This window comes from Gymnoscopelus microlampas (genome assembly GCF_963454915.1).
Source record: "Gymnoscopelus microlampas genome assembly, chromosome: 6".
NCBI lineage: Eukaryota > Metazoa > Chordata > Actinopteri > Myctophiformes > Myctophidae > Gymnoscopelus > Gymnoscopelus microlampas.
The window spans coordinates 48,746,028-48,761,105 of NC_139943.1; the positions used below are offsets into that span (position 1 = coordinate 48,746,028).

Sequence of the window (15,078 nt, forward strand, 5' to 3'; positions counted from 1 at the left end):
CATACTCTACAGATTATAATAATCACACTCCTGGTACAAAAGATTATTTCTTAAGGCATGTGCAAGAAAGTGATATTTTATATAAATTGGTTAAGGAAGAAAATCCACATTTTGTTTATTCCATAGGGTGCTGCAAAGAGAAATGCATACCGTCTGCCTTTAAGTTAAAGAAAATGTAAACAAAACGACAACAATAAACAACATAAAGTGATATTCTAATCACGACTAAGGAAATACTGTGGAAATACTGTCATCAGTGTTCTGTAGAAACCACAACTCTACAAAGTCAACTTTTAAGCTTTTCTTTTAAATGAAAGCTGGTTGACATGATATGATTCATGTCAAAGATGGAGTCAGCTTGCAAGCACAACAGAATCATTTGATGACAATATTTATGCAGGAGAAATACATATACAATCAGGTGTTTTTCTCAATAGACATTGACCATTCGCTGGCCAATTATCATTTACAGCTTCACCTTTTTAATACTGTAGTGTATACAGTATGTCATCACCATAGCAACAATCAACACTGTTACTATTTTCTCTGTCAGCTGGGTTGGGGGTTCGCTACGACTGAATATAATACACTATCTCCACTATAGGAATATAAAGAGTAAAGTCTTTGGTCAGAGTTTGAAGTAACCTACTTCCTCACTCCCCATGGTTTGGTTTTCATATCATTTCTGCTGGTTGTTTTCCATAGGTTTTCCTCAGGTTTCACCCATATAAACATTCATACAAAAATATAAAATCAGATCTTTTAAACATTTGGGGCACAGAGCTGATCTTTACACGGTTAAATGTACAGGGAAGGATATTTCAGGCGTGGTTACACCCTTTGTAGTGTAGTGTGTAGTGTAGAGTGCTGTGAACAGATCAGATTTCTGCCACAAAATATTAAAAGATGACATCTCTTAGTGTGTCGCTGCAGTAGTAGGCCCAGCCTTTACACCTCTCCAGACAGCATCATTTTCACCAGGAGAGGTCATTGGCATTAGTCATTTAAATCCTATGCGGGGACTGTGTTGGTGGTTGCATCCCCTCCATCTCCCCTCCAGTGCATATAGGAGAAGAAAGCACTGGCACCGTATGCTACTGTCACCACAGCCCCAAAGAACTAGAAGGAGGACATACAGAAACAGAGACACGGACAGAAGGGGAACAGAGAGACAGACATTAGTTTTAAACTGGTGTATTGAAAATGAAATATTCACTGATTGTTTGCTTGTTGTCTCTCCTACACAGCTGGTGGCAATCCCCTTGATTGGGAAGGTGCCAAGTGCTGTGAAGGAGGGGTGTTTAATATGCTTTGAGTATTTATTTAAATTGTTATTGAGATTTCACCCCAAGTTATACTTGTTTAATGGTAACGCATCTTTAAGAATGTTTAGGTTACTTTTATGCTGTGGGGAATCTATGAGAGTTATTTATGGAAGTATTTGGAAGAATTGTTGATGATTGGCTCTGTGTCATGTGGTAGGATCCACTCCCTATTTAAAGGAGGCTTCAGGGACAGAACAGGTAGTTAACTATTGGCAGCAACACAGGTAACATCCCTGAGGAAGAGCAACAGGGTCTTGTGTGATCAAGGTTATAACCTGATGAGAGTTCTTCTCCAGTTTGGTCTTGTTTATTAGTGTTATCCTTAAGTGCTTATTTATTTATCTTTTGGCCATTATTGTTGTTGCTATTTGAAATAATCCTGCACTGGAGTTCGATGGAGGAGTTAGGCGAAATAAAACAAAAACAAAATGCATCTCTGACTGTCTTTGGAGCCTTGGACGTTCGAGCCTTTTCACAACCAGAATGTCCTGGAGTGAGCTGTGTGTGTGTGTGTGTGTGTGTGAGAGAGCACTAGATATGGCCTCTACAATTTAATTTAACTGATGCTCTTATCTAGAGAGACTTCCAAAGTGCAAGATCAAAGTAAATAAATGGCAGGGTAAATGGTCATGTAAATAGAGTGCTACAAAGTAACTAGAATACCAGGTAAACATCAAACCTACAGTAGCATCTGTCCAAAGTAAACAATATACTAAATAGCATAGCATAGACATTCAAATTGTCTAAATTACATACATAACGTATACAGTATGTGAACAAGTAACCAATCTGTATAGTACTATAACTAGCATCTATCAACAACAAAAAATAGAAACTGGAAATCATTCAAGGAACTAGAAAATTGTGATCCTCGGAGCACATAGGTTTCTGACAATTTCTGTGAGTTTTGGACAAAATCTGTAGGAGCAGTAGCAAAAAGTGTGTTTTGAAGAAAACACTAAATGTCATCTGGCACAAACTGGGCATACAAATTGCCTAATGATCCAAGGAATCCAGGGACTAAAACATGTTGATTGTACGACCTACGGTTCAATAGTTATAGACCAAATCGTGAAGTGGGCTGTTGTAGCACCACCATGATATGTAGATTTGAAGAATTTGGGATGGAGGTTCTTCCTTGGCTTAGTGGGAATGTGCGTGCAAAGTTTCCCAGCAATCGGGCGCTGCATTCATGATGTGTGGCATTTTGTGCAAAACGGGCCACCTCCTCAAACTTTGGAAGCTAATCATAGCCAATCGGAATGGAATATGAGAAATGAGACAGATACGTCTTCATCACATGACTACAAAGATAATGTATACCGATTTGCGCGAGGTTTACTTCGGACAAAATCTGGAGTAGTAACAAAAAATGTGTTCTGTCTCATGGTGGTGCTATAACAGGCCGATTTGAAAAACAATTGGGTGGAGATTCTTCCTCGGCCTACTGGTAGTGTGTGTGCAAAGTTTCCTGCCGATCGGCCCAGCGGTGCTTGTAGCATGTCGTGCAAAACGGTCCCCTCCAGCAAACTTTGAAAGCCAATCGTAGTCAAACGGAATAGAATCCGAAAAATACACTACATGTTTAAGGCAGTTTAAGGCAGACAGTCTTGAGAGATTAGCTGCTCACAGACGGACGGACACGGACGTATGGACACACGGACGGACAGGGGCGAAAACATTGTCTCGGCCACGCCTTCGGGCGGAGACAATGAGGATTTCTAGGGGGAGAGGTGAAGAGTCTGAAGAGGTCAGCTGTCAGACTGGAAAATGTATAGTGAGTGCTGTTATGACAGGGTCGGTCATTCCATAGCTTGGGAGCCAGGATGGAGAAGAGTCGTAGGGAAGGGAGGGACAGACATCCTGTGTGATCTAAGCTGATCTAAGAGTGTGGGAGTGCAGGGCTGAATCATGTACTGAATGTAAGCCCTTGGTTGCTTTGTAGGTAGTACTGTAATCATCAGTGTATCCAATTGGATTGCTGTAGGCAGCAACCGGAAGCCAGTGAAGGGAGGCTGAAGATCAGGTAATGCTGCGGCATTCCGGATCAGTTATGAGGGGTTTGAGAGAGAGCATACCACCAAGGAGGGAGTTACAATAGAGATGGAGGTGACTGATACTGTATTCACACTAGCGGAGACAAGTCATTTTCAATGGAAGCCAGTGACATGGTATTTCTCCAGTATCACTAAATCTGCCATCTTCCAACTAAGGACTAATCTCTAAAATTAGGTCATTCATATCATTTTCTGATGCACAAACTCTTATTCATGCTTTTGTCACTAATCACCTGGACTATTGTAACTCCCTTTTTTCCGGACTCTCTCAAAAAGCTATCAACCGCCTTCAACTTGTCCACAATACTACAGCTAGGGTTCTTACTAGAACCAGAAAATATGACCATATCACCCCTGTTTTGGCCTCACTGCACTGTGCACTGTATTGTTTGCTTTTAAATCACGAAACGGCCTTGCACCTGCCTATATTTCTGACCTTAGATCGTCAGACCAGCTGTTACTCGAGGTCCAAACATCAAGCCTGGTTACAGAAGGGGATAGAGCATTTGCCGTTAGGGCTCCACATTTGTGGAACAACCTTCCTCTGGAAGTTAGACAGGCCTACCTCACAGGCCACTTTTAAAACTTGTCTAAAGACCCACTTTTTTAGAATTTTACATACACACACTTCTAACTAGAGCACTGGACTCATCTGAGGACTCTATTGTATGGGCTCTATGTCGACGTTTTTTGCTTTTTTGTTGTTGGTATTGTTTTAATTGAACTGTCTGTGTCTTGTTTTTTAGTTTATAGTTTTTCTTTCCCCACACTGTTTGTTATTATATTATTATTAGGAAGTTACAAAGTGACACCCGACACAGCGTTACAGGCGTGACACACCAGAAAAAAAGATGCGCTGGCTTTAACTTTTGTCAGCGCTCCAATGACGCAGTGAAGTGTCAATCAATCATATTTTTGTTTCAACATTTCCACATTCATTCTTACTGTTAACCAGTTCCTGTTAACTCTACTCTTTTCATGCATGCAGTGTGGCTTGAGCGACACTTCAACGGTGACTCGGCAGCAACGTAGCATGGCAACGTTTGGTCATTTTGTCACAGCTAGTATGAATTAGACACAAGAATATATTACGTAAACCTTCGCTTTATTCTTTTCTCTCTTGTACATGTGACTGCTAAATGTGGATAAGCAAACAATCTAATCGAGGTATACCTTGGGCAAACAGTCATTATGGCATGACAGAGGGAGAGGGGGAACAGACATTAAACTAGAAAAAAAACAAAATGTACCGTGTACACCTTAAAGGAAAGGCATGGCAACAGGATGAAGCTGGTTTCCATTTAGTTGTGTGTTGGTAGACGATCTACAAGCTCACAACACGTTGCAGCGTTGTCAGCTTATTGCTATTTCCAGTGCATGACAACTGCACACATAACAACTAAAAATGTTTTCATGGAATTTATGAAAGGCACACTATGAACTCGATTTGAACAGCTTTACACTATACAAAGCCAAATGCCTTGGCTTGCAGCCTTATTTTTGGTCTAAACTGTACTCTTAAACTGTTTATTTCTCTCCACGCCCATTCTCATCAGCAGAAAGCTAATCTTTGACTCATTACAACTGTAGTATTCTTTACTGTGCTTTTGTGCACACTGTGTGTGTGTGTGTGTGTGTGTGTGTGTGTGTGTGTGTGTGTGTGTGTGTGTGTGTGTGTGTTGCAGTCTTACAGCAGCAACTGCCATATGTCCAAGGAAGAATGTGATGCTATAGGGGCTGACGGATGCAGCGTTGGCCAGGAATGCTGTGAGATACAGGACAGCAGCCATGCCATTGTACACCAACACCTATAGGAGCAGTGGTGGAAGAAGTACTCAGATTTGTAAAATTACAAAAGTATTGGCAACACAATATACTTACAGTGCTCATTATGCAGAATGTCCCATTTCACAAAATCCTTTTAAAACAGCCGATCAACAAGCTCACAACGCGTCACGATGCTACGCTTTGTGAGCTTGTATAGTGGCTATTTTCAAATAGCAAAATAGCCAAACAGTGCTTAATTGGTTAATGCATGTTTTTGAATAATAATGTAAATCTGCAAAGTAGCTCGTAAGCTGTCAATAAAAATTGTAGTTGAGTAAAAAGCACAACGCTACTTAAGTAAAGCAAAATTACCTCACAAATGTACTTAAAGGACGACTTCACCCATCTTCATATGCTCATGATAAAATGGTAAAATAAAAGGCGGGTTTCTCATAGGAAACCTGCCTACCAGTGACATCATCGTTAGGCAGATTTTTCAAACAAGGTTTCAAATTTCTTTATTTAGATTATTATTAAAGCGAGAACAATGGCTTCCATTATAGCATGCTAACTTTCCAGAAATAGAAAGCCTGCAGTGTCTATTATCTTGGATTCCCCATCGATGATGTCACTGGTAGGCGGGTTTCTGAACTGCCCACAGCCCTCCTCTGAGAAACAGACCGAGTAGACAAAAATGGTACCATATGGACCAATTATATGAAGATAATGTTGAAAATGGGTGAAGTCGTCCTTTAAGTAAAGTCAATATACTTAGTTACTTTCCACCACTGCCTGGGAGAAAGGATCAAATTGCTTGTACAAAAGTAGAAAATACATTACAATACATTTCCTCAGTCATATGATCACATGTGGAGCCTGTACTCATAGGACTATAGAGTTGTAAGACATACCTTTCATTCCTAAGTAAACCTTCCTCCTTCCTCTGTCCTTATCAATGCCTCTTTTGTCCCTGGTGGCTAATCATCACACTCACGTGTCAACAAAGAACAACCGAATTTGACTAAACCTTCATTTTATACGAGCGACACGGTCATATGACAAAGCACAAATAAGACTTTCATTGTCCCTTACCGTCAGGTTCCAGGGAACAAAGGTGAGTTTATGCTGAACGCCACAGATAATCATACAGAATAGAAGGATGGTGAGGATCCACAGAGTCACCGTCACAAACAAAACCCAGCCATATGCTGGAAGTAACCCGGGAACACTGGCTATCAACGACCACTGTAGCAGACCTAGAACCTGGTGTGTGTGAGAGAGAGAGAGAGAGGGGGGGGGGGGAAGAATTCAGTATCAAAATTCAGTGTCACTATCTATGTGGGAATCACCTTGATAGAGAGCATTGCAGGTCCAGGGGAGTGAGGAAAGAACATTTAACAAACAAAATAAGAGTGTGCTGGCCTGGAAGATTAGGTCAGTATCTATAAGCATCCCAAGACCTTCTCTCTTCTCTCGAAATGATAGATTATCGTGCATTTGGAGATTGAATTTCAGTCTATTCACACCCCATACACTGAGATACACACATGGACACACACATACAGTAGCTTACACAGAGCAGGGAGCGGCTCAAAGGTTGACCTTATTATGCAGCCGTTTAACAAAGGAAGCCGCTCTGAACAAGAGTGACACTGAGACGGCCATAATAACCCTGCTTTTACAGGCTGAGGTGGTAAACCATTAACTGTTAACAAACAATGACTTCAAATGTGCACCTTCATATAGACTTCATTCTTACTCAAGCTCTTATTGCACTTTTAGTTAGTGTGACATAGTTAGTGTGACAGGTTCGCACGCACGCACGCACGCGCGCACACACACACACACACACACACACACACACACACACACACACACACACACACACACACACACACACACACACACACACACACACACACACACACACACACACACACACACACACACACACACACACACACACACACACACACACACAGGCAGGCAATCTCACACACACACACACACACACACACACACACACACACACACACACACACACACACAGGCAGGCAATCTCTAATACAGACACTTCTCGGGACTCGTCATCAACCACAACAACAACATCATCTATTAGCTGTCAAAGATGTCTGGGTTATCACAGAGATGAAACATGAATGGAATTACACAGGAATGTTTGTACATTCTCACTGAGGATGCATGATATGTCCTTTGCAATGAGTTCCACTATTCTGGCAAGACTGTCATGACGTGCTATGTACATCCCTTTGTACGCACAACAGCCATTCAAGATCATGTGTGACAGTGTTTCAGTGACCTGTTCTGTGGTGCAAGCATTGAGGAACCTGAGTTGTGGGGCTTTTACTGACAGTATAGTTTGTATTACTATACTTGTGAGGACATCAACACTTTAGGAAAGCCATGTTATGAATGCCATTTAAAAAACATATTGCTATTTTTAACTGTAAGCCTAAAGCCGAAAAACAGCAGATCTACAAGCCCACAACGCGTCGCGCTGCGACGCGTTGTGAGCTTATAGATCAGCTATTTTTCGGTGCATGACACTGGCGTGCAACTAAGTACAAATCATGTTTATCTCTAATTCCAATCCCTAAACCTAACCTCTAAATATCTTATCCTGAACTGAATGTTTTTCTAATTGTAAACTTATCTCTAAAAAAAAGTTTTTTTTAACTATAGAACAACCATTTGTCTTGTGAGGACCAGGAAAACGGTCCTCACAATGTATATTTCTTCAAATTCTACTATACTTGGTCCTCGCAAGTGTAGTACTACAAACACACACACATACACACACACACACACACACACACACACACACACACACACACACACACACACACACACACACACACACACACACACACACACACACACACACACACACACACACACACACACACACACACACACACACACACACACACACAGTGGTTCAAGCTATCAGCTTAGTCTCCTATATCAGTATATCTTGGTGCAGCCAATGGCCAATTGTGGACAGTTAAAGGATGCTTAGTATTACTTATGAATGTTGGGATATGTCCATATAACAAAGCTGAAACATGTTTCTGTCAGTGATGTCAGAAGTATATTTGAAAGAACACAAAGAATGCTATATTCATGCCTCACTGTTCTGTAAATGATGTGTGCATCCATATTCTGTCTCTTTCATGTTGCTATCAGCCAGGGTTAGCCAAGCACACCCTAACTTCAATATAAAGGCAGTGGTTCTCAACCGTTACAGGCCGTGACCCCCCCAAAAGGATCATATTTGAACTGGGGACCTCCCAAAAGAAAAATTGAAAAGTTGAACCGAGGGACCCCCACCCCGACAAGCACTGGGAATTGTAAGAGTTGACGGATTACATTTAGTTTGACTCAGTTCCACAGATAAATATTGTGAAAATAGCCGATCTACAAGCTCACAATGCGTCGCGTTGCGAGGCATTGTGAGCTTGTAGATCTGCTATTTTCAAATTCTTTGCCTCTTTCTAATTCTATTTGACTATTAGGCCAATGATAATGAATTAAGCCAGTTTTTTTAAGTAGCAAGTTTTGATGCAGTAATACTCTTTTTCTTTTCTTTTCCCCCCTCCTTTTTTAAGTTTTCAAAAGGTCTTAAAAGTCCATATATATTGTCTCTTCCCTTTCATCTGGGGACCCCCCCCAAATCATGTGGGGACCCCCCTGGGGGTCCCGAACCACAGGTTGAGAACCACTGTATTAAGGAACCGTCTCTGCGATGCATTTCTAACACAGTCTGCTGGATCCGTGCTTTTATATTAATATTTGATAGCACAGAACATGGGCTTGGCTAGAGTTACACCTGGTATGAGGAGCCCATCATTTTATCAGACCTCTGTCACCGTCTGCCGTATTTATGTCCCGTCCCGTGTGCAAAATAAAGTCCTGAGTGAGTGTCTAATAAGGGTAATTTCTTTTACACTCTCTGAGTTAAATGCGTCAGGGTATGCGTACGCAAAATGGATGAAATGAAACCCAAATATTCACTAAAAACCTCCCATGCACCACACACACATAACACAACACAACAAGAAACACAAATTGATACAGAAATGCATGTACAGATACATTCTCTCTCTACGACAACAGGCTCAGACAAATTCATGAAGTTGCGTTCAGATTATTATATTACCAGAGTCCAGACATATATGTAACAGGACGAGTGATTGTCATAACGATAATCTCTCTAGGACTCTAGAACTGCGCACGCACCCATAAAATGAACATGAATGTGAGTTGAAAGAAAGGTGAGCACAGCACACACACGTGCACATTTCAGAGCCCTACGAAACCTATACTAAGCTGCTGCATAATACCCATGCATGACCGCACTATTGGGAAAAAAGAAGAATAAAAGGTTAATCATGGGTTGCTGCTGAGTCATAACTCTAAAATGTCATGTTTTTGCCTAAATAAACATTATACAAAAGATGAGAATCACACCTCCTCTCACAGAGATTATGAGGATCTTAATGTACCGTAACTTTGGTTATTTTTATTGACAAAATACTCTCTTTTTCATGCGTTTTACTCAAGAATGTAATGTAATGTTGAACATAAGGAATGTTACGCAGGCCATACGCAGGTCAGGTGTTGGCCAAATAGTGCATGAAAAGATGCACAGTGCTACCTGCTTTATTAGCGACACTTTGACCGCATCACTAATAAACCTGAATGGGAGCTTGAACTCCAGTTTACAGTTGGTTTTGATCTTTTCATGTAACTAACTTCGGGCACATGAGCGAGACGACGTGGTCCACCGGCCCGACGCCGGCTGGTCGGGCCCCCTTAAGTCAATTTTAATATAAGAAAGATGGTTTTCAACTAAGAGCAGTTTCTGCAGTTTTCATTAAAGTTACTTTTTGATAACTTTGATAACTTCTTTCCACCGACTATGTTTTGTTACTATTCAAGTCTAATTATCCAGGTGATTACCCAGTATTGCAGTTTGTACAACCAATTAACAGATAAAATATTTATGAAACCTAAGGAAACCACTCTAGCTTATTGTAGGTTATATGCATAAAGGGCAGAGTGTTGACTAGTGGCAACTGTTCAATCACAAGTTATAAATATGTATTATAACATTGTCTCACTCATGCTTACTGTTAATGGAAAATGTTGCCTTTTCTCAGCATCATCTCCATATATGGGTCATGCTCATTGCTCACTATATAGAAGAATGGTGAAATAACTTCTATCTACACACTCTGTGTCTAGGAGGTGGACTGTGGATGGTTTCAAAATGTGCCTACCGATGACATCATTACCCATGGTAATTTCAAACTTGTATCGATTTTATTGATGCAAGAACAGTGGCTTTTATGTCAGTGTGGTGACTTATGTTGTTTCCATTAGCTTGGAATCCCAACCAATGATGTCACTGGTAGGCAGGTTCCTGAACTGGCCACAGCCCACCTCTGAGACAGAAATAGTGCCATGTTCTAAAGAGATTAGTGAGGACCAATTATGAAGACAAGGTTGAAAATTGGTTATATCATACTGTATATCAAGCCTTTAAGGGCTTGACACTCTCTTGATATATTACTAAGTATAAATCCGGCTTCATGCAGCCAACTTTCCGATTAGCGTGGCCTCCCTGTCCAATCTTGCACTATGGTAGTACATTTTATGAAGGTCTATTTTTGAATGGTGGTGACATCCAGACCAACCCTGTCAAGGACAGTCACGCCTTGAAAACACTGTTACACCTTACCCCGGATGTGCAAACGAAATCGAAGCCATTTGATCAATTAGGCACATCGAGAAAATTGCCAATCTACAAGCACCACGCGTCACAGCACGACACTGATACAGAGTATAGGTGAAGATCCCTCCTAAAAAGAGATAAAGAAACTGAGGTAGCCTTGAGGAACACATACCTCGACAAGAAACTCCTGGTAATATGTAAGATATGCAATTAGGAGGTACAATTTAGATATGATAAGGGTGTAGCAGTGACCATAAAATGATAAATGTGAATGCCACTAATACCACTAATTGTCCCTGTTATCACACCCTGTGTGCGCCATAAATCCAAAAGAGAAATATTCATGGCCCAGATCATTTAACAGCCTTCCTGTCAACAGGCCAATGAAAGGTACATGACATGAGAAAGAGGGGTGTGACAGCAGGAGACGAGGGCCTCTAGGGGACAAAGATCTATCTGTCAGTTCACCAGCTAGTCACATGCTGTCCTCTGTGTGAACAGAATAGATAACCAGACAGATAGCCACTAAACTAAGCCTCACTGGAAGAGTTAATGAGATCGGGCCAAGGCCCTGTATATTAAACTGAAATCTTTATAATTGTCATTAAATGCCAGCTCCCTTCTGGACGTGGATATACAACCTAAAAAAAGTGTGAGGGACGTCAGGTGACTTTTTTTTTCATAGCCAGTGGCCTTTATGGTGCGGAACTGAATGTAGTTTATATGCTCTCAAAATACTTACGTCTAGTGTGTGTGTGTGTGTGTGTGTGTGTGTGTGTGTGTGTGTGTGTGTGTGTGTGTGTGTGTGTGTGTGTGTGTGTGTGTGTGTGTGTGTGTGTGTGTGTGTGTGTGTGTGTGTGTGTGTGTGTGTGTGGTTGTGAATGTGAATACATATTTGTTTTATTATGTTTTAGAAGTGCCATTCACACTGAGCACTACAGTATAACTATAAAGATAACTATAACTATATAGTTCACCATTGTTTTTTAATATTGTCGGTGTGAACTTTTTTAAACTATAATTTTATTGTTAGTGTCAGTGTGAATGGCCCTTTGAGTCTACAAATTTTGGCACTAAGCTATCATGTTTAAACTGGCTTAGAATAGAATAACATTTAAGAGATGAAGCCTTTACTTTGTCACTAAGCGTTATTGCGCTATAGTGTTCTATAAGATATATAAGAAATCTTTAAAAAGAATCCTAATACTTTCAATTGTCATCTTGAAATGGAACAGTACAGTACAGAACAGAAAGTACAGTACAACAGAACAGAACAGAACAGAACAGAACAGAACAGAACAGAACAGAACAGAACAGAACAGAGCAGAACAGAAATATCTACAGTAAAAGCCACTCACTATTTCACTCATCATCAGAATGCCTGGTATACTCTTGATGAAAGACATGTCCATCATGGAGGTGACGTTGGAAGCCATCCCTCTGAGGTTGTTCCCCACCTGAGAGCCCTGGGACTGGGGGGAGCTGGTCTCTGTGGTCACCTTGTTTGGGAAGTCTGCCATGGCGTACTGCTGAAGGTTTCTCTGAACAAGACCCACCGAAGGCAGGCAAACCCCTTCTGAATGTAATGGGTTTGGCCAATTAAGTCAAGGACAGAACCGGCAGATTATATATGTGTTGAAATTGGCAGAAGCTGGCTGCCTTTCAGTCTTCAAAGAAGCTGACACAGTGCTTATAGTCAGTGTACAGGTGCTCCCTCTATGAAGCTCAGTATGCTTATTGTTAAATCGTTGGAATTCCTTGATGTAACCAATGAAGTTCTGAGATGAAGAAAACAAGTTACACAAATGTCCACAACGCAATTATTTCCTGGGAACCTGGTAAAAAAAATCAAACCGTTGCCCAGCAAATCTTCACAGTAGTACAACTTGCAGTATACAGTTCAATGTTGTTAGAAAGTAGCGTCCTGCAGATTTGTAAAGACAATAAAAAGGTCCTATAAACACAGAGAAGAGCTGTCCTCCAGGGAAGAACTCCAGGTCCAAATAATGTACTGTAGCAAGCAGTCACATGCTCCACCTGAACAAACAGGTGTGTGATGGCGAGACTCTCTCTCTCTCTCTCTCTCACTCTCCCTCCCTCGCTCTCATTATTTGAGGCACCTCCCATATGCCGCTTGAAGCTCCAGCCTCTCCCTTGAGTGACTCATTAATATAAAGAAACTCCAGTTTGAATACTGGGAGGAGGGAAGGAGGGAGGGAGGGAGAGGGAGAGAAAGGGAAAGGAAGGAAATTGCTCTGGATAATAGAGAGAGATGACAATAAATAGACACAGGGAGAGTGAAAATTGTAGGCTATACAAATAGAGGGGGAGAGAGAGACAGAGAGATAAAGAGATGAGTAGACAGACTACAGTATGAAACCTGCACGTACAGTAAGTGACACATTAACACAAACAAGCACGTGCATCAGGGAGGTAGGGAGAGCAGTAGTACAGGGTTTATTGCACTCACATGGTTACAGCATTCAACACTGATAGGACAGCCCTACAAAGGATTCCTCCCTGAAGACACTGGAATAGCCTAATTGTGGCATTATGACGTATATTGACGGTAAACAGGCTGAAAAGGCCTGGTTATTTAATCTGTTCAATGCTGTTTTGCAGTTGTTTGCTGTCATTTGAGGGTTGTCATTGTTATAACAGCATTTTATTTAGAATAACCTGCCTTGTTTTTGTCCCCTAGGTCTAGGCTAATTGTCTACACAAAACCTGAGGTAGAGGAAGTCGGCTAAAACAAACAAAACTGAGCTGTTTTATTCCCTGTATTAGCTGACTATGGTATTAATCTTAATCTAACTTTCTAACTATTGTGTTGACACTATCAGGACAATCTTGTGATAACAGCTAAGTAGCAAAATTGGAATTAACATTCATGAATGGTCATACTCGTAATAATCGTAATCGTAATAAAATGTAATAGATTAGTGGACTTGTTTGATTATGAAAGAAAACATGTTCAGCCACTATAACATAGTTTATGTTTTACTCTGTCACAACAAAATTTGGTCACCTTACAAACCCAACTAACAACTGAATGGGCTCAGACAAACATGTTTGTCTCGTATCCTCTAGGGGGTGTGATATAGGCTACAGTACATCTTTAAGGAGAATCGTCGAAGAACTTCAGGTATCAAAGAAGAAAGCTTCCATCATTTTTGTATATTTTCGCAAATACTGCTCAACTATGGAATACTAGAAGAAATGGTGAAAGCAATAGTAGTGATATATGAGAACCCTGTATGTTTTGTGCAGAGCATTGATGGACCAACAAAGGAATTCCAGACAACCACAGGCATCCTTCAGGGTGACACACTTCCTCCTTTTCTCTTATCGTTGACTAGTCCTCAGGCAAGCGTTAGATACCATCTCCTCCACAATAGGCAGAAGATCTTATCTGGTCGTCAAAGTCAGAAGTGGCTGACCGACCTTGACAATGCGGGTGACATTGCACTGATAGCTGAACACATGCTGTATCCTCTGCTCAAGAGCTTTTAACATCACTAGAAGTGTCAGCAGCCAAAGTTGAACACCAAAGCTGAACACCAAGAAGACAGAATGCCTGCTTCTGAATGAAGACTCTGATCATCCAACCATCCGCTCCATAAACGGCAGTGACATCAAAGAAACCGAGGAATTAAAATACCTTGGATCATTATGTATTGTAGTCAGTAGCAGATAGGACTTCCTGACAAGGAAAGGACAGGCCTGAAGCGCTTGCAATAAGCTATATCCTATATGGCAGTCAGACATCTCAAGAGCTACCAAGATCAACCTGTTCAAAGCCTGTGTGGAAAGTATCCTTCTGTATGGTGCCGAAACATGGACAATGAATAAGGAGCTTCGGGATCGTCTTGACGGAACATACAAGACTTCTCATGCGTGTCCAGAACCTTTCATGGAGGAACCATCCCACTAAAGTTCAGATTTATGGAGGCACCCCTTCCATCTCAGTTGTTGTGGCACAAGGAAGACTCCGCTTTGCTGGACATTGCCACAGAACAAAAGACCAGATCGTTTCGGATATTCTTCTGTGGAGACTACTCTGCAAGAGGAAGCAGACCACTCACATTTCCAGATGTTTTGAGTAGGGACACAGGACTGACTGTGGATGAACTCGGTGTGGCAATGAGAAAGAGAGTTCACAGAGAAATGT

General features: G+C 41.2%; 1 protein-coding gene across 1 annotated transcript; it reads right to left on the bottom strand.

Annotated features, from left to right (window-relative positions):
* Window positions 1-4: 4 nt before the first annotated feature.
* pllp (plasmolipin) lies at window positions 5-12,897 on the bottom strand. Its single transcript, XM_084059797.1, has 4 exons — window positions 12,266-12,897; window positions 6,242-6,412; window positions 5,074-5,190; window positions 5-1,119 (listed from the first exon to the last, which is right to left on the bottom strand). Exons 1-4 carry the CDS (start codon window positions 12,425-12,427, stop codon window positions 1,012-1,014), a joined length of 558 nt encoding a protein of 185 aa, XP_083915923.1. The 5' UTR covers window positions 12,428-12,897; the 3' UTR covers window positions 5-1,011.
* Between the last annotated feature and the right edge of the window lie 2,181 nt (window positions 12,898-15,078).